Consider the following 22,916-nt stretch of genomic DNA (forward strand, 5'->3'; position numbering starts at 1 on the left):
AGACAACTATCCCTCTTCAGTGACACTCAACTGTCCCCCTCTTCTACACTGAACATCCTTGGTCTGTCCTTTACTTATAATCTGAACTGGAAACTTCACATCTCATCTCTAGCTAAAACAGCTTCTATGAAGTTAGGCATTCTGAGACATTTCCGCCAGTTTTTCTCACCCCCCCAGCTGCTAACTCTGTACAAGGGCCTTATCCATCCATGTATGGAGTATGCTTCACATGTCTGGGGGGTTCCACTCATTCTGCTCTTCTAGACAGGGTGGAATCAAAAGCTTTTCATCTCATCAACTCCTCTCCTCTAACTAACTGTCTTCAGCCTCTCTCTCACTGCCGCAATGTTGCATATCTAGCTGTCTTCTAGCGCTATTTTCATGCTAATTGCTCTTCTGATCTTGCTAACTGCATGCCTCCCCTCCTCCCGCGGCCTCGCTGCACAAGACTTTCTTCTTTCTCTCACCCCTATTCTGTACACCTCTCTAACGCAAGAGTAAACCAGTACTCTCAATCATTCATCCCTTTCTCTGGTAAACTCTGGAACTCCCTGCCTGCTTCTGTATTTCCACCTTCCTATGACTTGAATTCCTTCAAGAGGGAGGTTTCAAGACACTTATTCATCAATTTTTGACCACTGCTTTGACCCTTTTATGGGACTGGCATTTCAGTGGGCATTTTTTTTTATTGGATTTTTGTTGCCCTTATCCAGTGTCCTTTCTACATAAAAAAAATAAATAAATAAAAAAAATAAAAAAACATAGAGGCACAGTATCAGAGAACAATAGAAGGGACTCCATCAGGTCCATAAGTCTTTCAAGGGTTAAGGCCAGTGAGGGCATGGGAAACATTACTGTGAAGAATCTCAATGAAGTACTTGGAAAGTGAAGGAGAGGGAGGAACAAGCCTTAAATCATCCAAGGTGGAGTTTTTAGAAAAAGTCTGGGCAAAGAGTTCAGCTTTAAGAGATAGATGAGATGGCAATGGTGCCATCAGGTTGAAATAAAAAGAGGGAAAGGCAAAGAAGTAAAGTTATTGGAGATATTGTCAGTTAGGTGCCAGAAATCATGCGGGGAGTTAGATTTTGAAAGATTTTGATATTTTCTATTAATGAAGAAGTTTTTGGGTAGTTGGTATATATATATATATATATATATATATATATATATATATATATATATATATATATATATATATATATATATATATATATATATATATATATATATATATATATATATATATATATATATATATATATATATATATATATATATATATATATATATATATATATATATATATATACTGCGGCAATGAGAGAGAGACTGAAGACAGTCAGTTAGAGGAGAGGAGCTGATGAGACAAAAAGCTTTTGATTCCACCCTGTCTAGAAGAGCAGAATGAGTGGAACCCCCCAGACATGTGAAGCATACTCCATACATGGACGGATAAGGCCCTTGTACCAAGTTAGCAGCTGGGGTGGTGAGAAAAACTGGCAGAGACATCTCAGAATGCCTAACTTCATAGAAGCTGTTTTAGCTAGAGATGAGATGTGAAGTTTCCAGTTCAGATTATAAGTAAAGGACAGACCTAGGATGTTTCGTGTAGAAGAGGGGGACAGATGAGTATCACTGAAGAAGAGTGGATAACTGTCTGGAAAGTTGTGTCAAGTTGATAGATGGAGGAACTGAGTTTTTGAGGCATTGAACAATACCAAGTTTGCTCTGTCCCAATCAAAAATTTTAGAAAGATCAGAAGTCAGGCATTCTGTGGTTTCCCTGCATGAAATTTTTACTTCCTGAAGTGTTGGATGTCTATGAAAAGACATGGAAAAGTGCAGGGTGGTATCATCAGCGTAGGAGTAGATAGGACAAGAAATTTGGTTTAGAAGGTCATTGATGAATAATAAGAGAGTGGGTGACAAGACACAACCCTGAGGAACACCACTGTTTATAGATTTAGAAGAACAGTGACCATCTACCACAGCAGTAATAGAATGGTCCGAAAGGAAACTTGAGATGAAGTTACAGAGAGAAGGATAGAAGCTGTAGGAGGGTAGTTTGGAAATCAAAGCTTTGTGCCAGACTCTATCAAAAGCTTTTGATATACCCAAGGCAACAACAAAAGTTTCACCAAAATCTCTAAAAGAGGATGACTAAGACTCAATAAGGAAATCCAGATCACCAGTAGAGCGGCCTTGACAGAACCCATACTGGTGATCAGATAGAAGGTTGTAAGTGAAAGACGTTTAAGAATCTTCCTGTTAAGGATAGATTCAAAAACTTTAGATAGGCAGGAAATTAAAGCAAAAGGACAGTAGTTTGCAGGATTAGAACGGTCACCCTTTCTAGGAACAGGTTGAATGTAGGCAAACTTTCAGCAAGAAGAAAAAGATGTTGACAGACAGAGTTAAAAGAGTTTGACTAGCCAAGGTGCAAGCACGGAGCACAGTTTTGGAGAACAATAGAGGGATCCCATCAGGTCCATAAGCCTTCCAAGGGTTTAGGCCAGCAAGGGCATGGAAAACATCATTGCAAAGAATTTTAACATGTAGCATGAAATAGTCAGAAGGTGGAGGAGAGAGAGGAACAAGCCTTGAATTGTCCAAGGTAGAGTTTTTTAGTAAAGGCTTGAGTTTAGCTTTAGAGATAGATGTGATAGCAGTGGTGCCATCTGGTTGAAATAAAGGAGGGAAAGAAGAGGCAAAGTTATTGGAGATATGTTTGGCTAGATGCCAGAAGCCATGAGGGGAGTTAGATCCTGAAAGAGTTTGACACTTTCTATTAACGAAGGAGTTTTTGGCTAGTTGGAGAACAGACTTGGTATGGTTCAGGGCAGAAATATAAAGTGCATGCGATTCTGGTGATAGAAGGCTTAAGTACCTTTTGTGGGTCACTTCTCTATCATGTATAGCATAAGAACAAGCTGTGTTAAACCAAGGTTTGGAAGGTTTAGGATGAGAAAAGAGTGAGGAATGTACGCCTCCATGCCAGACACTACCACCTCTGTTATGTGCTCAGCACATAAAGATCGATCTCTGACACAGAAGCAGTAGTCATTCCAAGGAAAATCAGCAAAATACCTCCTCAGGTCCCCCCAACTAGCAGAGGCAAAACACCAGAGGCACCTTCACTTAGGGGGATCCTGAGAAGGGATTGGGGTGATAGGACAAGATACAGATATGAGATTGTGATAAGAGGAGCCCATCGGAGAAGAGAGGGTGACAGCATAAGCAGAAGGATTCAAGGTCAAGAAAAGGTCAAGAATGTTGGGCGCATCTCCAAGATGGTCAGGAATAGGAGTAGGGTGTTGCACCAATTGCTCTAGGTCGTGGAGGATAGCAAAGTTGAAGGCTAGTTCACCAAGATGGTCAGTGAAGGGAGAGGAAAGCCAAAGCTGGTGGTGAACACTGAAGTCTCCAAGAAAAGAGATCTCTGCAAAAGGGAAGAGAGTCAGAATGTGCTCTACTTTGGAAATTAAGTAGTCAAAGAATTTCTTATAGGCAGAGGAGTTAGGTGAGAGGTATACAGCACAAATTTAGTTTGAGAGTGACTGTAGTCATAGCCAGATGGTGTAAAACTTGGAAGATTCAAGAGCGTGGGCACAAGAGCAAGTTAAGTTGTTGCGCACATAAATGCAACATCTAGCTTTGGATTGAAAATGAGGATAGAGAAAGTAGGAGGGAACAGAAAAAGGTCTACTGTCAGTTGCCTCAGACACCTGAGTTTCAGTGAGGAAAAAGAAGATGAGGTTTAGAAGAGAAGAGGGGGTGTTCTACAGATTGAAAATTAGATCTTAGACCGTGAATGTTGCAAAAGTTAATGAAGAAAAAGTTGAGGGGGTGTCAAGACACTTAGGGTCATTATCAGAAGAACAGTCCAACCTGGGGACATTTGTGGTTCCCTCCCCAGATGGGGACTCCAAGGCTGGTGTAGGAGTCGCCATGATAATTTTGAATTTTTGAGTGAAGGGTGTGTGTGTTTTTAGGTGCTTGTAGTTTTGTGTGGAGGAAGAGAGTTGTCTTTAGAGGGCAGGCTGTGACTGCCCCCTTGTGTTGTGAGGCACAAAAAGAAACATTCAGTGAAGTCACAGCTGGATTTAATAATAAGTTCACAGCACCCCCTGATCTAGTGCTTTAGACCTTGCTGGGAGTAATTATCTTTTCGGCAAGTGCCTACTGCCTCCTCCTTGGATATAAAGGGCAAGAGATCCAGGTGATGGACGGCTCAAGTTCCTTTAGTGGGCCTCCACTCTATCATGTGTAGCACGAGAACAAGCTGTGTTAAAGTTAAACTAAGGTTTAGAAGGTTTAGGTCGAGAGAAACAGTGAGGAATGTATGTCCCATGCCAGACACTATCACCTCCGTTATGTGCTCTGCAGACAGAGACGGGTCTCTGACATGGAAGCAGTAGTCAATCCATGGAAAATCAGTATATTACCTTCTCAGGTCCCCATAATTAATAGAGGCATAATGACAGAGGCACCTCCACTTTGGGGGATCCTGAGGAGGGACTGGAGTGATATAGATAGGACAAATTACAGATGTGAGATTGTTATTGCAGGAGCCCAATGGAGAAGATAAGGTGACAACATAAGCAGAAGGATTAGAGGTGAGGAAAAGGTCAAGAACGTTGGGCGTATCTTGAAGATGGTTAGGAATATGAGTAGGGTTGCTCTAGGTCATGGAGGATAGCAAAGTTAAAGGCTAATTCACCAGGATGATTAGTGAAAGGAGAGGAAAGCCAAAGCTGGTGGTGAACACTAAAGTCTCCGCAAAAGGGAAGAGAGTCAGGATGTGCTCCACTTTGGAAGTTAAATAGTCTAAGAATTTCTTATAGTCAGAGGTATACAGCACAGATAAATTTAGTTTGAGAGTGACTCTATAGTTGTAGCCAGATGGTGAAAATTCAGAAGATTCAAGAGCATGGGCATGAGAGCAAGTTAAGTCATTGCGCACATAGATACAATATCCAGCTTTGGATTGGAAATGAGGATAAAGTAGGAGGGAACAAAGAAGGGGCTGCTGTCAGTTGCCTGAGATACCTGTGTTTTGGTGAGGAAGAGATGAGGTTTAGTAGAGGAGAGATGGTGTTCTACAGATTGAAAATTAGATCTAAGGATGCTAATGTTGCAGAGGTTAATGAAAAAAAAATTGAGTGGGGTATCAAGACATTTAGGGTCAATACCAGAAGAGCAGTCTGACTTGGGGAGATTTCTGGTTCCCTCCCTAGACATGGATTCCAAGGCTGATGTAGGAGTTGCCATACTTATTTAGGATTTTGAGTGAAGTGTGTGTGTGTGTGTTTATTTAGGTAGATGTAGTTTTGTGTGAAGGAAGAGAGTTGTCTTTCAAGGGCAGGCTGTGACTGCTCCCTTGTGTTGTGAGACACAAAGGGAAAATTTAGTGAGGTCACAGCTGGGTTATAGATAAGTTCACAACACCTTCTGATCCAGTGCTTCAAACCTCACTGGGAGTAATTATCATTTTGGCAGGTGTCTACTGCTTCGTCCTGCACTACATCCAGGTGGTGCTTTTTCTCTATTAACCTAGTTACAGGAGGACTTACCATATGATGGTGAAGAACACAAGCCATACAGAAGAAAACAGTAATCACAATGATTAGGTCACGCACAGAATATGCTGAAGCTGTGAGATCCTTTCACAAAAGAAAACACAAGAAGAAACACAAAAAACACAGAAAGTAATAATTGCGGCATTCAGAGTAAGCTGAGTTGCCAGTGGTTGCTAGCTGTTTTAATGGAGGACTTAACCCGCGCGCTGCCGGCCACTTTTATCCTAAACCAACCCGTGCTGCCAGCCAATTTTGCATATTTTTGTTTATGCTTTCAAAAAATCCCAAACCATGTAAAAATAATGAAAACACGAGAAAAAGTTGTCTTAGAAAGTAAAAAAACAAAAAAAATCACCTAAGAAGTTGTCTGATGTTGGTGTGCATATGGAATCTCTTCCTCACTATCAGTGCATTCACTCAGCTGTACATAGTCTTTGTCATGTACAGAATCATCATCAGACATGTCTGATAACATTTCATCACTACTAGAAGAAAGTAAAGCAGAGATAATCTCGTCATCACACAACCCACGGCGGCGCGCCATGACTGCTTCCTCCGGTGGTTGTACAAGCTCTCACGAGTCTGACACAATTGCCGCGCCGCGAGCCGCCTGGGGGCCACTCAAGGAGCATACCAACAAACTAACACATTCAGTGCGTAGGGTGGAGCTTGGAGTATACTTAGTGTGTTTTTTATAAAGTTATATAGACAAATAAACATACTAGAATTTTTTTTAGATTGCCGCCATGAATATACGGCGGTGGCACTGAGCGCAGGTAAGCTAGATGCCGTAAATTTACGGCGGTGGCACTGCGCGGGTTAATATACACTCCTACAGTTCTCTGGAGATGTACATTCTAAAATCCATGTGATACATCTTGATGTACTGTACTTATATGTTATAAAACATTAATCCCAAGTGATAATGCTAACAATATCAATGAGATTTGGTGATGCACACTCTATAGAATAGTTATTATAAGTTAAATACCCAGAACTAGGCTCTAAGTGTTTTCACATTGATTTCTACTATGCTGCTATATATTTAGTTTGAAGCATGTTTTAACTAGTTTCTTCAAGGACTAATGTTTTATCTAGCAAATCCCCAAAAGAATTGAGAAAGTATTTCTTGTCCTGCAGGAAGGTTTTGATGGCTGAATCCATCCTGTTACAAAAGGACTGGCTGATATCAGACACAATGACTTTTCCAAAACATCAAAAATATAAGTTTACAATGGTGTTGTAAAACCCTGATCTCTACATGTGTTGTGGTTGATTGTATGAACATATCACAAAAGAACAACCAAGGTGTGGAAGGATGGGTTGTATTTCCTAGGAAGAGAGTAGCAACTCAGAAAAGACATTGGGAGAGACAATGTAAGCAGACAAGCAATAACTCAGAGATGCTGGGAGATACTATGTAAACAATCTTTAGCAGTGTCCTGCTAATATCTTGCATCAAGACATAGTTGTTTCCTTCATGTGTGCCAGGATTTATACAGTTGTGTGTTAACTGTATAACTTGAATGAATAAAGTAAATTTACACAGAGAGGAAATAGTAGCATTCATCCCAGAGCCGAGATAATATGCACAGTATTTAGCTCATTTTGCCATATTTCATGCTCTTTGCTTTATGATGGTGGATAAAAATGTTCCTAATATTTCATTAAATTGTTTAATAACACACAAATGAGATTTTTTCTGGATACCAAGTTTTTTGTGTAAAATCAAATTAGATGATGAATCTGGTAGTTTTCTAGACTACCCTATGAATGCCCCAGTTAAAGTGATGCCATACAGGAACTACTAATACTTGAAGAAAAATAATAATATTTTATTAGAATACATGCACTAATGAATAAATTGGAGAAATTAAGATCCACCTTTGCATAAATGAAGGGGGACAGGATATTTGAAAAGATATCAGCAAATATTGTAAAGTTATTTGAATAAGCCTGCAAAGTAGAGTTTTTTTTCCCACGAAAGTTCAAACATTTAGAATAGTTTAGTAGATGAAGTAATGGCAGCAATGAGGTTAGCTACATTAATTGTAAGAAAAATTAAACTAATATAAGGACTTCACAATACAAGAGTAGTTCAGGCCCTGTATAACTAGATTAATAAAATGAAGTGTCCCTTTAACACACACAATCACACACAAACCCACCTTAACTACCAGGTCCATGAAGCCCTTGTCTTCATCACTGGAGACAGGAGTGTATGGCCTCACCACCAGCTGTCCATCAATACGGGCTGACAGATAAATGTGCTGACCAATGGGCAAGCCTGTAAAAGTCATGAGTCAAAACAGCAATGCTAAACATAGCAAGCCTAACATAGGCTTAGAACATAAGAACATAAGGAAATAAGGGAAGCTGCAAGAAGCCATCAGCCTACATGTGGCAGTCCCTGACATATTTCCACCTGCCGTCCCCATCCATAAATTTGTGTAATCTCCCCATCCATAAATTTGTGTAATCTTCTTTTAAAGCTCTCTAGTGACTCAGCACTAACAACCTGATTAATGAGTCTGTTCCATTCATCAACCACTCTATTTGAGAATCAATTCCTTCCCATCTCTTTCTTGAACCTAAATTTTTCAAGCTTGAACCTGTTATTTCTTGTTCTATCTTGATTACTTATCCTGAGAATTTTGCTTATGTTCCCCTTGTTATAATCCCTATACCACTTAAAGACTTCTATCAGGTCCCCTCTTAACCTATGTCTCTTTAAGGAATGTAAATTTAATAGCTTCAGTCTCATTTGGTAAGGAATACCCCTCATACCCTGTATCCTTTTAGTCATTCTCCTTTGTACTTATAAATTTCCTGGACTCTTGACAAGAAAAGACTTAAAATATTAGATAATTACAAATGATATGATACCATGGCCATCATTAAATATTCTATGAAGCTAAATGAGACCACAATATTTAGTACAGTATGCACAAAAATACTGCATCCACCTGCCAACACAAGCCAGTCATTATACATCTGCATCTTCTTACCATTAAAGGTTTTTATGTTTTTTTTTTACATATCTAGCTACATATGAAATTCAGCAGACATTAGTAACACATGGTGTCACCTCACTACCAGACTCAGAGTTACTGCCATAGGTAGATGCATGCCACACATTTACAGCATCATGTCTCACCCATTCTCCATCACCTTTCTTCACACTCCATTTTTTCTGCATGTCCTCGATCATGTCTGGCAAGCATCTGTCAGATGCGGAGAAAGCCAGGATTCTCACCCTGATTTGGGAGTGTGTATTTTGAAGAAAATTTCAAGACATACTGGATGAGACTTTTCCTTTATCAAGTTGTCCAATGCAGCTGCTTGATGTACACCAGACTGGCTGATCCCTGCCAGGAAACCTGAGTCTCAATGCCCCAAAAAACATCCCAGACCACTGACACACTTTTAAAGAGAGAAGTGTTAAAGAATCCCAAGATCACAGCTGGAGAGAGAGAGAGAGAGAGAGAGAGAGAGAGAGAGAGAGAGAGAGAGAGAGAGAGAGAGAGAGAGAGAGAGAGAGAGAGAGAGAGAGAGAGAGAGAGAGAGAGAGAGAGAGAGAGAGAGAGAGAGAGAGAGAGAGAGAGAGAGAGAGAGAGAGAATCCTGGTTTGCAAAGAGACATGTCTCAGAGCACCATCTAACACTGCCTCATCAAGGACCTGAAGCTGCCCTCATATTCTCCTGCCAAAAAGCTACTCTTCAAAAGAGCAATGATGAAGATGAGGCTTTCTCTTGTTCAGAAATATGAAACATGGACTGAAAATGATTGGATGAAGGTAATGTGGAGTGATGAGTTCTCATTCAGATGCGTTGTCAAGCATCAAGGTATACTGAGGAGGCCTGTTGGTGTCAGCTCTTATGATGAATGCTCCAACTCTCAAACGTCCAGCTTGGGAAGGACTGTTACACATACGGCCAAAGAGAGTCACAGTAAATGGCAGCTTTTATATTGAGGTTTTACACAACCACATGCAACCATTCTTCAGAGAATACAAATACAACTTCTTTATATGTGATTGCTCCAGCAAACAAGGCCAAAATGGTGTCAGATTCCCTTTAGGACAACAGTGTACAAGTGCTTGACTGACCTGGCAACTCACCGGACATCAAGCCCATTGAGAATTTTTTTTCCTATATGGAAAGAAAACAACAGAACTATGAAACATCTCGGTGAAGCTCAGCACAAAATGAAGGAAAAGACCTGGATTACAATTATTTCAAGAAACTAAATGCTTCTATGCCTAAAAGGTTACAGATGATTATCAAAGCAAAGGATAGAGTCATAAAATACTAATAAAATGTACCCTCAAGAATGATACTTGCTTGTTTCTCCAGTTTTAATATAGCTGATCGGGGTGGTGGGGGTGGATGCAATTTTGGGGGTATCTTGTACATGCAACAATGCTGACAAAATAAGAAAACTGATAAAACTGATGTGACTATATCCCTACCATAGTCTTCATATGCCATATCAGATCTAATGCACTAAACACTCCTTAAGGGGTACAACTGGCGAAAATGTTATCTCGGTAATTTCTTACCCAATCAAGCTGAAATATTTATACACAACAGAGTTCTGAACATACGTTATTTTTGGTTGAAGTGTTGCTTCTCCAAAAGTCAGTGGTTTTTGAGTTATAAGCCTTTCTTTTTTTTTTTTTTACTTTTTTTAAATGAGCTAATCTATGAAGAAACTTACCTTACATCTTTTTGCGTGACACAATAGTTAGATCAAGTATTGTAGTACAATCCTGACCCAAAATTTGTAGATCAGACAAAAATTAGATCTTATAAATTTTTGTTTTTGTACATTATGTTTTTTCTTGATTTTTTCTTAATGATTATTCAATAAAAAAAAAATGGATTTTGAGTAAGAGCAATGATTTGGGTAGAGATTTTTTTTCCTTTCTTTTCTCTACTGAAAAAAAGAAAACAGACTGAAAATTGGTTAATAAATTTTTGAGATATACTCATTTGAAGTTAAAGATTTTTAGTTTTGAGAAAAAACACATTTAAAGTTTTGTTTACATTTACTAACTAAAAAAAAAACTTACAAATTACATGGGGGCAAGATAGGACATTTGTACCAACTACTAGTGTGCCCCAGCCTGGTATGAGGCATCTGTTAGTCTCTTCCTCTTCCTTCCAGTCTGGGTTTCCTGCTGTGTATCCTCTCCTGCTTTTGTTTTCTTTTTATGTCTTGGTGTTTGGTGCCTCTTTTTTTCTTATCTCTTCTCTCTTGTGCTTTAGTAATGGGGTTAGACACTCCAAATCCAATGCACTGCAGCAAATTGGACTCAGAGTATCCAAAATTGTGCTCCCAGATTGTCATCTGAGACACAAAGCGAGTCCTGTGCAGTCCAGCGTATTTGTCCTTTGACACCTTCCTCCAGGCTTTTGAGTATAGACTCTCGTTTGGATTCTGGATGCGTCCAGAGAAGCACTTCTGCAGCAATGCTGGATTTGCAAGGTCTTTGTAAGAATCCTTTACAAGCTCCAGCTGCTCGCCAGGGATGTTGGACAGGTAGAGCTTCTTGGTGCTGTGAGGCTCTGGCTCCTTCCCTAGAGCCTCTGCCCTCTGCACGAAGCACCAAGAGTCTTCTCCAGGAGGACAGAGACTATGCTGTACAACATCCTTGGCAAACAGGTGGTAAAAGAGAACATATTTGGCGGTTCTACAGTCCTCGGAGTTTTGCATGTACAAATGACAGATCATTCTGAGTTCATCCCTTTGTTATTGACGACAACCTCAACATTCTTCATGTATTTGCCACGGATCATGTTGCTGAAGAGACTTCGCTGCTGTGTACTATTCAGCAGTACATTCGTCTATGATATCACACCTGGAGATGGAGGTGTACATGGAAGAGGTAGTGGTGGCTGTTGATGGGTTGCTGCAGCTGACGTCGTGGCGGGGATTTTGGTGGTGGTGGTGGTTGCGGGGGGATGATGTTTGATGTTCCACTCCATCTGCTCTTCTGGCAAGCTGTAGCTGTTAAGCTGCTATACCACATTATTGCCTCATCTTCTCTATCTTGCTTTTAGGCATTGTGCACAGAAATTCAACAAAGCAATGAAGGCAAAAACAACACGCCGCTACATGTGTGTGGCGGCAAGGCAGCACTGAGGCCGTTGACGGTTGACCTGACTGTGTAACCTTGACATCCACCCGCTGCCCGCCTTTAGGCTGCCAGGCGTTAGAGGCCACAAAAATAAAACTGCAAAAATTGCATATTTCTAGCTTTCATGAGACCTAGAACATCAACACTAGTAAAAGAGGATATTTAAAAGGCCAGCGCGCTCACCAAGCGCCCTTTAAATGTTCATCAAGCCCTTTAAATTAATGCGTTGATGGCATTTAAACTCTTCCCTAGAAATATTTTGCCTGAATCTAAGAGAATATGGAGAAATACAGAAAACTCATCTTTAAGGTAAACTCGTCCAGTTGCGCCCCTTAATATACATAAGTTTGAGTTCCATGAATTTTGAATAATACAGCTAACATAACTATACAATAAAACCTCATAAATTTGTATTTCAATAACTCATAGTTTAGGTTAACTCACAGAGGCTTACATAGAAAAAGCAACTTGTCCATCAATGCATTTAAATGTGTAAGGATATGAAATAAATGTATTTGGTTCATAAAGCCATTCCTAAACTTTCTTCCATCAGATGAACTCCATCTCTCACCACAAGTAGTTAGCTGTTTCCTTATGTTTGGGGTGATGCAGTATTCATACCAAGAATAATAATTTTCTATTTATAATTAATTTTTACCTTGCATACACATTTTACATTCCTTGTGTACTTGTGAAGTGTGCTTTGTCAGCTTATTAACCTGATGGTTTGATATTTATACCACTGATCTCTATAAGTTCTAGGTCAGTCATGCCATGCTGTGAACCAATTTTTGGTGTAGGTAGGAAACAGCCTAAGTAAGCATCTATAGCATGTAATTCACTTATGCTAATGCTAATGATGTATTACAGGGACAAGCAACACCAGCATCGTAACTATGAGACAGCGGAAGTCATAAACCGAGGACTTTATATTTTCAAACATGAGACATTTATTTTGTCCCTTGAGATATATCATACAATTTTCAGAAGCATGTGAAGTCTATTAGCCACATTCATTTTATCCCAAAATGACTATTTTGATTGGTTTTAATAGCCTGTCTGTTTCTTTTCAAAATATCTAATCTTTGTGTATTCATGAACTTAAATTCTTTGTTAATATTAACTTCATCATATTAGTGTTTATGAATCAGTCCATGGAAATCTATTCCAATCATATGTATTGACTCAGGATATTCTCTACTAAGAGTGAAATAGATTTGAAGGGAGGAACGGAGACAAGCTTTCTCAATTCATCACTCATCTAGTAACTACTAACCAGTCTACTACAAGATGATTTTCTCCTCATTTGCCATGTTACAATTTTATCATGGAACCATCTTTGGGAGAATGATGAATCTAACAAGACTGATTATTTCTTAACGAACCAATTATACATCCATGAAAATTTATCCATACTAATCTCTTCCCATGTCATATTTGGTTGAGCAGTAAACAACTGTAATAGAGCTTTGTGAAAAGATTTATAAAGGAGAGACTTAGCTTAGATGATATATTTAAATCATTTGTAAGGAGGTTGAGGAGCAACTGGGTATGGTAGCATCAGCAATGTATGTGGACTCTACTACACAAGTAAAATCAAATAGAGAGTTGAGGAGCAAACCAGAGTCTGGTTTAAGTCACTTATTGTTACCAACGGCTCTTGAAACTTTATGTTTTAGGATAAAACTCCCAGTGGAGGAGGGAAATGAAGGTGATACAGTACTAACTGCAGACAATGAGATTAAGACAAAAGCCAAGCTCAGAATACAGAAGAGAGCATAGAACCAAAGGCCTGAGGGTAATTGTGGAAGGGTCATGATTTCACAAGAGGGTGTAGCACTGTAACAAATAAACACACATGACTCTAATCTAAGGAAATGGTGGTATGAATACTATCTAATATTATAGTGTATGTAGCATGCAAGTAAACAAGAAATGTAGTGGGGTTAAAAAATGTCACTGCAGAAACACTAACCCAAGATATGCTCGGCAGAGGGTAGTTTGAATCTGAAACGGCGAGCATCATGTGAGAGTGCTTCCCTTTCCACCAACTCCAGGGGGTACTTGACAGTGGGGTCTTGTAAAGTGCGAGGAGGACCCCTCTTCTTGGACAAGTAGAGCTTGGTCAGGATGGCTGTCCCCACCACTGTCACCAACCCCACTACTAATGGAATGGCCTGATGAGGGATACAAAATCTGAGTTAGATAAGTAATTAATATCCTCACAAATTTAAATTATTTCACATTGCCTCTTATTATCTAGATTAAATTCATGAGTGTCTGATACTGGAAAAAATCCATAGCCACTGAATAATTACTATAGACTGAGAATCCTTTATTTAGAATTACAAAATTTGAAATGTTGAAAATCCCTAAGCAGACATTATCTTTAATTTATTCACATTTTATGCCAATATGATACAAAACAGTAGTTATAAATTATATCATTGTACAAGTATAACATTATCAGAATATTCATCAGAATATCCACAAATTAATTTCTTATTTATGTACAATATTTCTGACTTGTGATTATTCTTTTTTAATATGCCTTCATCATAAGTGAAGATGTGTGTGTGTGTGTGTGTGTATTTACCTACCTAGTTGTATTTACCTAGTTGTGCTTTATGGGAAAAGAGCTATTTTTGTGCTGTCCCATCTCCATATCTTTTAATATCCAAATTAGCCTTGAATCCATGTATACTTTCTGGATTTACTATTTCCTCATCCAGACTGTTCCATACATCAATACTTCTATATGGGAAACTATACTTTTTGACGTCTCATCTACAAGCACTCCTCTTCAGCCTCTTCCCATGTCCTCTAGTGTCCCGTGTATCCCAGACCATTAAGTCGCTCCGGTCCACCTCCTCTACTCCCTCATAAGCTTTATATATTGCAATCAAGTCTCCCCTTTCTCCCCTCTTTTCCAACGTTGGTAGATGTATCCTTGCCAGTCTCTCTTCATATGACAAGTCCCTTATAATTGGTACCATCTTCGTAGCTGCTCTCTGAACTCTCTCCAACTTCCTTATATCCTTTTTCTTGTATAGCGACCACACTACTGCTGCATATTCTAGTCTAGGTCTTATCAGCGACACGATCATCTTCCTGACCATCTCTTCATCCATATTTGCAAAGGCCTGCCTTATTCTTCTCAATAAGTTATAGGTTTCTCCTGTAATTTTGCTAATGTCTCTCTCCAGGGTCAGGTTCCCAGTCACTGTAACACCGAGATCCTTTTCCTCTTCTGCTCCACTTAACCTTACACCATTCAACACATAATTTCCTTTTACTCTTCTTGTACTTTTTCCAAATTTCATTACTTTACATTAAATTTGAATTAAATTTAAATTAAATTTAAATTAAATTCCATTTCCCATCTATAACTCCACTCTGATATCTTGTTCAGGTCTTCTTGTAACGTTCCACAGTCCTCTGCACTCTCAACTTTCTTCAGCAACTTTGCATCATCCACAAAAAGGCTCATGCAGCTGTTCACACTCTCTGTCATATTGTTTATATAAACTGCAAACATGACTGGTGTACTCCAGTCTGCTTCACGAAAGTATCTCCTCATTTGTTCAAAATTTGACTTACCATAATTAAATCTTTCACTTTTATAATCTTTACATCTACTTTCCTCTATTTTTACTTTAATACAAAACCTTATCATGACATGGTTGCTTTTTCCTAGTGGACAATTATAGTTCATGTCTTCTATAATATCTGCTTCTTTTTGTGTGTGTGTGTGTGTGTGTGTGTGTGTGTGTGTGTGTGTGTGTGTGTGTGTGTGTGTGTGTGTGTGTGTGTGTGTGTGTGTGTGTATTTACCTAGTTACCTAGTTGTATTTACCTAGTTGTGGTTTATAGGAGGGGAGTAATCTCATGTGTGTGTGTGTGTGTATGTGTGTGTGTGTGTGATTCACCTACGGTTGTCTGGTGGTCACCCAGCCAGCTGTTCCCCTATGGAAAGAGCTCAGAGCCCATAGTGACCAATCTAGGTAGGACAGAGATCACTTACACACCACACACTGGGACAGTGAGGTCACAATCTCTCAGGTTACATCTTGTACCTACTTGCTGCTAGGCGAACAGGGGCTACACATTAAGAGGCTTGCCCATTTGCTTCACTGCGCCCCAGGATTCGAACCCAGGCCTTTTTGGTTGTGAGCTGAGCATGATAACTACTACACTACACAGTGTATTTACCTAGTTGTGGTTTACGGGAGGGGGGCAATCTCATAGTATTCCATCCCTATATCTATCCAGTTTGGTCTTAAAAGCATGGACAGTTAGAGCATTGACAATGTCTTCACTGAGTTCATTCCATTTGTTCACACTTCTGTGAGGAAAACTATACTTTTTGATGTCTCTTCTACAGTTAACTTTCTTCAACTTCTTACTGTGTTCCCTTGTACTGTGTGTGTCTAAAGTTATAAAACATTCTTTGTCCACATTTTCCATACCATTTATCATTCTATAGATGTTTACTAAATTCCCTCTCTCTCTCTCTCTCTCTCTCTTATTTTCAAGGATAGGAATTTCCAACATTCTTAATCTCTCTTCATAGGTCAACTTACTCAACTCTGGAACCATCTTAGTAACTGCTCTTTGTACTCTAATTTTATAAAATTCCTCTTTATATGAGGAGACCACACCACTGCTGCATATTCCAATCTTGGTCTTATCATATGTGTGTGTGTGTGTGTGTGTGTGTGTGTGTGTGTGTGTGTGTGTGTGCATATTCCAAAACTAAGAATATTCTCGTCACACTTTTTGTCTCAAATATTCTAGGTAGGGGATGCTCAACCTGCACCACACCAGTATACCTTAAAATCAAACCTTGAAGCATTTTTTTATTACCCTATCAAAAGATGACAAATAAGTCAATGAAACTGTCACTGAACTAAAAACTTTAACATTCTGTGGCCAACTATCTTACATTAGTAAATCTGCACCTTGTTGATATATATATATATATATATATATATATATATATATATATATATATATATATATATATATATATATATATATATATATATATATATATATATATATATATATATAAACAGAAAATGAAAGGCTTCATCTGAAAGCATTAGTGAAAGATAAAAGTAAGGCTAGGCTCAAGAAGCCTGACAATAATGTAAGATTATTATTACATTCCCATTCATTGAATTCTTGAGACATTACTTATGACTATACTTTATCATTTTGCATTGCAGAACTGTTTTTGTAGAATACATGTGTCTCATTCATAAATCATGATTTGCTAGTAAACAGTTTTATATTCATGATCTCAGCTTATCACCAAGAGGAAAACATTTGTTGAACCTTTCCATAATTGCATTAAAAGATTCTTGAAAGTGTGCTTCCCCTCTGTCATTCACTATACATGATGAAACTCTATCAATCACAATTTTCCCAATATTATCATGTATATGCAACGAGTGAATACTTTTTTTGGCAATATTATTTGTTAGAGCTGGACTCTTATTCTGAGTGTAAAAGAAGAAAAGGGGACTATGAAAACAGTAAAGAAATACATTCACTTAAGGCAGAAAAGCTGTTTAGGAGCGGGTGAAAAGGATTATCTTGAGATGATAGTCATATTGAGATGATGAAAAGCAATGTTTGAAAACAAAGTGTGAGTGAAGTTGAAGGTGCTGATAGAAAAGAACAAATTGAAAGATGGAAGGATATTGTAAAGGAATAGATGTGTGAAAGTAGTGTTAGTAAAAGCTAAATGCAAGAACATGCATGAAGGGAACATCTGGATAAAGAGAAGTGGAAGGTCCTCTGCCATGGCCATTCCCTTAGCAGATGCTCAAATGGGAGCAGTGTCAGAGAACAAATGGATGGAAGGAAAAAACAGATAGCAATTCAAACAATGTAGTTATGTATCTATGTTAGTTATAGTAATAATGCTAGTAACTGTTTGCTAATGTTGGTTACTTTGCATTGACTAATCTTAAAGAATACTTAGGTGAAAGTGTTTTTATTTATGTTTGTAAATGTATGATTCTTTATCTGGACCATTGGGAATTTTGTACCTTTCACTTTAATGTTTTTTTGTTTTTTTTTGTCAATAAAACTAACTAACTAACTAATGAAGTTATGTCCTTAAATTTTACATTTGCATCTAACAAATTTATTTAACACATACTTCTATAGTTTAATATGGTTGCCATAGGCCATGTTGATCCAGCAGCTGTGGCCTGTGACTTTTTACCCCCTTCAGAGTGGGGCAACTGATTAGTGCACTCATAATGCTCTTGCCATTTCCCCAGTTCTTTTTATATTGAAGATATTTTCAATCACATTATCAGTTAGTCTTGCTCTGAGCTGAGCTTTAGAAATATCAAAACAGGATCAATAATTAATTCAAAATTCATAAAAATTGTGGCATATAACATACATTACTTAAAAAAATTACCCCCAGGGACAGTCACCATGTACTGCTGGGGGCATGGTGCATGAGTTTATATAAAACTGTATGTTGTCTGCTTTCAGTCCTCTTTAAGATTAGTACTTTAATATTATTATCATTTCCATTTTGAAATTCAAAAAGAAAATAATTTTAGGCTGGTGTCACACTGTGCAGCACAGCTGCATGGTGCAGCTACAATTGCATTAACACACACAAACAAATGAGAGATGTCACATCATTGTGGCACTGCTACATGGCATCACACAGCGCTGCATTACTCTGCATCATGCTACAACAGCACCAAATAGCCATGCTGTCGCATCACATCAGACGTGATGACAAAACACACAGTTCTATACACATGGTCACATTGTCTGGAAACACCACATGGTGCTCTTCCTGCTCAACCCCCTTGCAACCATGTTTGACATGAATTTGTTCATTTATGTGTGTGTAAGAGAGGCCAGCACTATAGGGAAAGTTAATCTTTCCTCTGGAGATATTGCCCTCCTAAACTGTGTGTGTTTTGCCTGGAGATGTGAGGTCTCAGAACTTGCAATAGTTCATCAAAAGCTGTGGTCATTCGGTAACACTAAAAGAAATGCTCATCATATTTCTTTATATTTTTTATAGAATTTCTGAAACCTTTCTCTGTAGTTTTCCTTTCAGCATGAAAAGGATGAACCCAATGTTTCCAAAATGTGGGGTCTTTGAGTAGTCCTTCTGCCTCAAGTGCACAAACAACCTTAAGCTTAGACAACATGACTGTCCACAGTAGATGCTGGGAGTAAACTGTGTGCCATATACAGTTTGGCCGGGTAGTGTGATATGGTACTGGTCATGCTGTGCCACCATGTGACCAAGGAGGAAGATACACATGGCATGACTTCTAGATGAGTTTAGCCTATTCTGATTATAATACAAGCATACTAATGATTTAATGACTCCCTTGGTTCCAAGGCCTTACCAGATTAATGATTTTGCTGGAACAGCTGTCACGTGATATTGGTTCAGCAGAATTCTGACACAGTTTTTGTTAAACCTACAAAGTCCTTAAAACTACCTGTAAGGGCCTGCAACCATACACAAATTACATAAGAAATCATAAGATAAAGCTGTTAAATCTAGCAAATGCTACAATACTTTTCACATGTTACACACAAAGTTATAGGGCAGAAAAGAGAGGCACAAGTAGCTACCAATTTCTGATAAATGCTGGTTGTAGCAAGATGGCCAGTCACATCAACACCAAAACATATATCATTCTGCAGAAAACTTTTCTCAAGTAAAATATATTTTTATGCAATACAAGGATTCCCAGCTGTAGAAAAGGCACTGAGTGAATTGTACTAGCTTTTATTTCTTATATTCATGTTGATTTGAGCACAGAGAGATGTAGATGTTTCCCTTTTAGGACAGAAGCTCATAACAAATTTCTTCAGTATAACTATTTTCTATTTCTCTCATATGGTATAATATTTTCTTGTGTTGTAACACTCTGCTGTCATCCAGATTGGTGAAAAGGAAAAATTCAACTGTAATGTGTCTTCACAATAGCTGTCTGGTAACGAGAAGTTTTGTACAAATAATGGGATTCAATTACATTTCCAATCACTCATATGCATCACCTTTTTTTGTTTTCTTATATTTTGCAAAAGTTTTGTCTATAAAGTGTTTATTGTAAAATAAATAGAATCTTGGTTCACGAGAACCCTAGATCATGAACAAAGTGGTTCACAAACTGGTTTTGTGAACAAAGCTTGGTTCACAAACAATGTTTTGAGGAATGAACGCATATTACCCGCAATCCATGGAACCTTGTGCTCAGTTGTGCATTAGCGTGCTCAGCATAAACATTTTCATGAGAGTGCTGTGTTCAAAATCATTCAGTTTCTTTCTTCCCTTTTTTTTTGTTATTTTACCCCCCATTATGCCACCACCTAAGAAGGAGAAAAGAGTTAGATGACACCACCAGCTCAGTCTTTCAGCCTAAAGAGCCTGGATTATTGTTTCAATTATTGCAAATCATAATACATTACCAATAATGAACACATATGGGAGAGGGCAGGTTGCTAAAGATGAAAATTCTCTATATCCAGAGAGAGAGAGAGAGAGAGAGAGAGAGAGAGAGAGAGAGAGAGAGAGAGAGAGAGAGAGAGAGAGAGAGAGAGAGAGAGAGAGAGAGAGAATATGAGTTGTAGTTGTGACTGTCAGCCAGTGATCTTGAACACTGCTGATGATGTTTCTCTCTCTCTCTCTCTCTCTCTCTCTCTCTCTCTCTCTCTCTCTCTCTCTCTCTCTCTCTCTCTCTCTCTCTCTCTCAGACAAGTTAACAGAGAGAGAGAGAGAGAGAGAGAGAGAGAGAGAGAGAGAGAGAGAGAGAGAGAGAGAGAGAGAGAGAGAGAGAGAGAGAGAGAGAGAGAGAGAGAGAGAATGAGTTGTAGTTGTGTGTCAGCTAGTGATTTTGACAATTGCCAATGATGCGCTCTCTCTCTCTCTCTCTCTCTCTCTCTCTCTCTCTCTCTCTCTCTCTCTCTCTCTCTCTCTCTCTCTCTCAGTGAGAACTTTTTTAGACCTTCACTCACCCTGTGATCTCCCACCTAGCACACTAATACAGAAAGCATAGCTAGATGTAATTACAAGTAACATGCAAATCACACCATAAACCAAAAAATACTTTGATAAATGCATGATACAAATGAAAATTTCCACATCCTGGAGCTGGGTGTTACCTGAATCTATATTTGGGTAACATGACCACCTACAATCAAACTCCTCCACCTATCCCAAGACCTTTGAGATGCTACTCAGGGTGGCCTGGTCCGCACCTCAGGATCTGTACTCTACCAAACCTGAGACAACCCGTCATGTCTGCTGAGCTTAACAGAGTTATCTTGAATAAGCTCGGGAGAGCACTCATGTGGAACTAATTTATTAATAGTTCTAAGAGTCATTTGTTCCTTGACCATAATTTCTGCTGTTCTAACAATGCCATTTTTGTCAGGATACAATTTTAATATCTTCACTAGAGGCCATGTGGAATGATTCTGCTCTGTTTTTAGTAAGACAACATCACCTTCCTAGAGGAAGGCTACATTCTCAGCTGGTTGAGCACTGTAGAATTTCTCACAAAGGCTGACAAGATATTCTTCTGACCAGTATATCTCCCAGCTCTCTAACAATTTGTTTTGTTGATGATAATTTTCTCTAAAACTGTGACCTGTCATCTATGGTGGGGTCTAGGATATGATCCTCCACCTCGATGGATGGAAATGGTTCTAATCACCTTCCATATAAGAGATGAAATGGTGTTATTGCCTCCAGATTTACAGAAGTGTCATCTAAGTAACCTTTGAGATTCTGGTCTCAATTTCCGCTACTACCATTCTTAATTCCTTGAGATTTAATTTTGTTCGATGTAGCATTTCCTCTAGACAGCTTTTAACTAGTCCTATCATTCTTTCCGTGAATCCATTCTGCCAGGATGCCCTTGGAGAGATGAATTTCCAATGACACTGTCTATTTGTCAATGTTTGTTGTACCTCTGAATTATTTATAATTTCTTGAATAAAGGGAGCCATTACTATGAAATTAGTAGCATTATCACTTATGATAAGGCAGGGACAAAAATGCCTTGCTGCAAAGATTCTAGCAAGAAGGTCTCTGAACTAAGGTCTTTGGCCACTTTTAGGTAGATAGATCTTGTCCTGGCACAGATGAACAAACTATATATATATATAAACTTTCTTTGGGAGGTCATCCTCACCTGTTATTATCAGAGTGCCTGTGTTGTTTACTCCCATTACTTTGAAGGGTCTACCTAGCCTTACTCTATCTGGAGGTAGATTTAGGGGTCCTGGATACATCAAGGGTCTTGCCTCATAACATTGGCATATGTTACACTCCTTCAGGGAAGTTTTTACTACTTGATGCCCTTTAACTATCCAGTAATTTTTTCCTAACCTGAACTAGAGTATCCCCATTCCCCCATGTAAGGTTATTCTATGGGCCTCCATTATGATTAGTTTGGTGAGGTGACTCCCTTTTGGTAGCAAGATGGGGTGCTTTGTTTCATATGGTAGTTCAGCATATTTTATTCTACCTTGGCACCTAGTGATTTGTTCTTCATCCAAGTATAGCCCAAGATCCTTTATTAGTTTAATCTTAATTCTGGATCCTTCACCTAGTGCTTTATTGATATCTACAAAGAATTCATGCTGCTGTTGTTTGATCCCAAATTTTAAGGCATCTGACATAGCTTTAGTTGACTTTTTTTTTTTTAATGTAGGAAGGACACTGGCCAAGGGCAACAAAAATCCAATAAAAAAAAAAATGCCCACTGAAATGCCAGTCCCATAAAAGGGTCAAAGCAGTGGTCAAAAATTGATGAATAAGTGTCTTGAAACCTCCCTCTTGAAGGAATTCAAGTCATAGGAAGGTGGAAATACAGAAGTAGGCAGGGAGTTCCAGAGTTTACCAGAGAAAGGGATGAATGATTGAGAGTACTGGTTAACTCTTGTGTTAGAGGTGGACAGAATAGGGGTGAGAGAAAGTAGAAAGTCTTGTGCAGCGAGGCCATGTGAAGAGGGGAGGCATGCAGTTAGCAAAATCAGAAGAGCAGTTAGCATGAAAATAGCAGTAGAAGACAGCTAGAGATGCAACATTGTGGCAGTGAAAGAGAGGCTGAAGACAGTCAGTTAGAGGAGAGGAGTTGATGAGACGAAAAGCTTTTGATTCCACCCTGTCTAGAAGAACAGTATG

At 38.7% G+C, this 22,916-nt stretch overlaps 1 protein-coding gene across 3 annotated transcripts in view; it reads right to left on the minus strand.

Annotated features, from left to right (window-relative positions):
- LOC135104940 (NADH-cytochrome b5 reductase 3-like) overlaps nucleotides 1-22,916 on the minus strand; it is a 95,044-nt gene that overhangs the window by 40,540 nt on the left and 31,588 nt on the right. For all 3 annotated transcript variants that reach the window (XM_064012742.1, XM_064012740.1, XM_064012741.1), the window contains 2 exons: nucleotides 13,696-13,897; nucleotides 7,747-7,865 (listed from right to left, as the gene is read on the minus strand). In XM_064012742.1, coding sequence (XP_063868812.1) covers nucleotides 7,747-7,865; nucleotides 13,696-13,897 — 321 coding nt within the window. The remainder of the gene's footprint in view (nucleotides 1-7,746; nucleotides 7,866-13,695; nucleotides 13,898-22,916) is intronic.

This window comes from Scylla paramamosain, chromosome 11 (assembly GCF_035594125.1).
Source record: "Scylla paramamosain isolate STU-SP2022 chromosome 11, ASM3559412v1, whole genome shotgun sequence".
In the NCBI taxonomy this organism is placed as follows: Eukaryota; Metazoa; Arthropoda; class Malacostraca; order Decapoda; family Portunidae; genus Scylla; species Scylla paramamosain.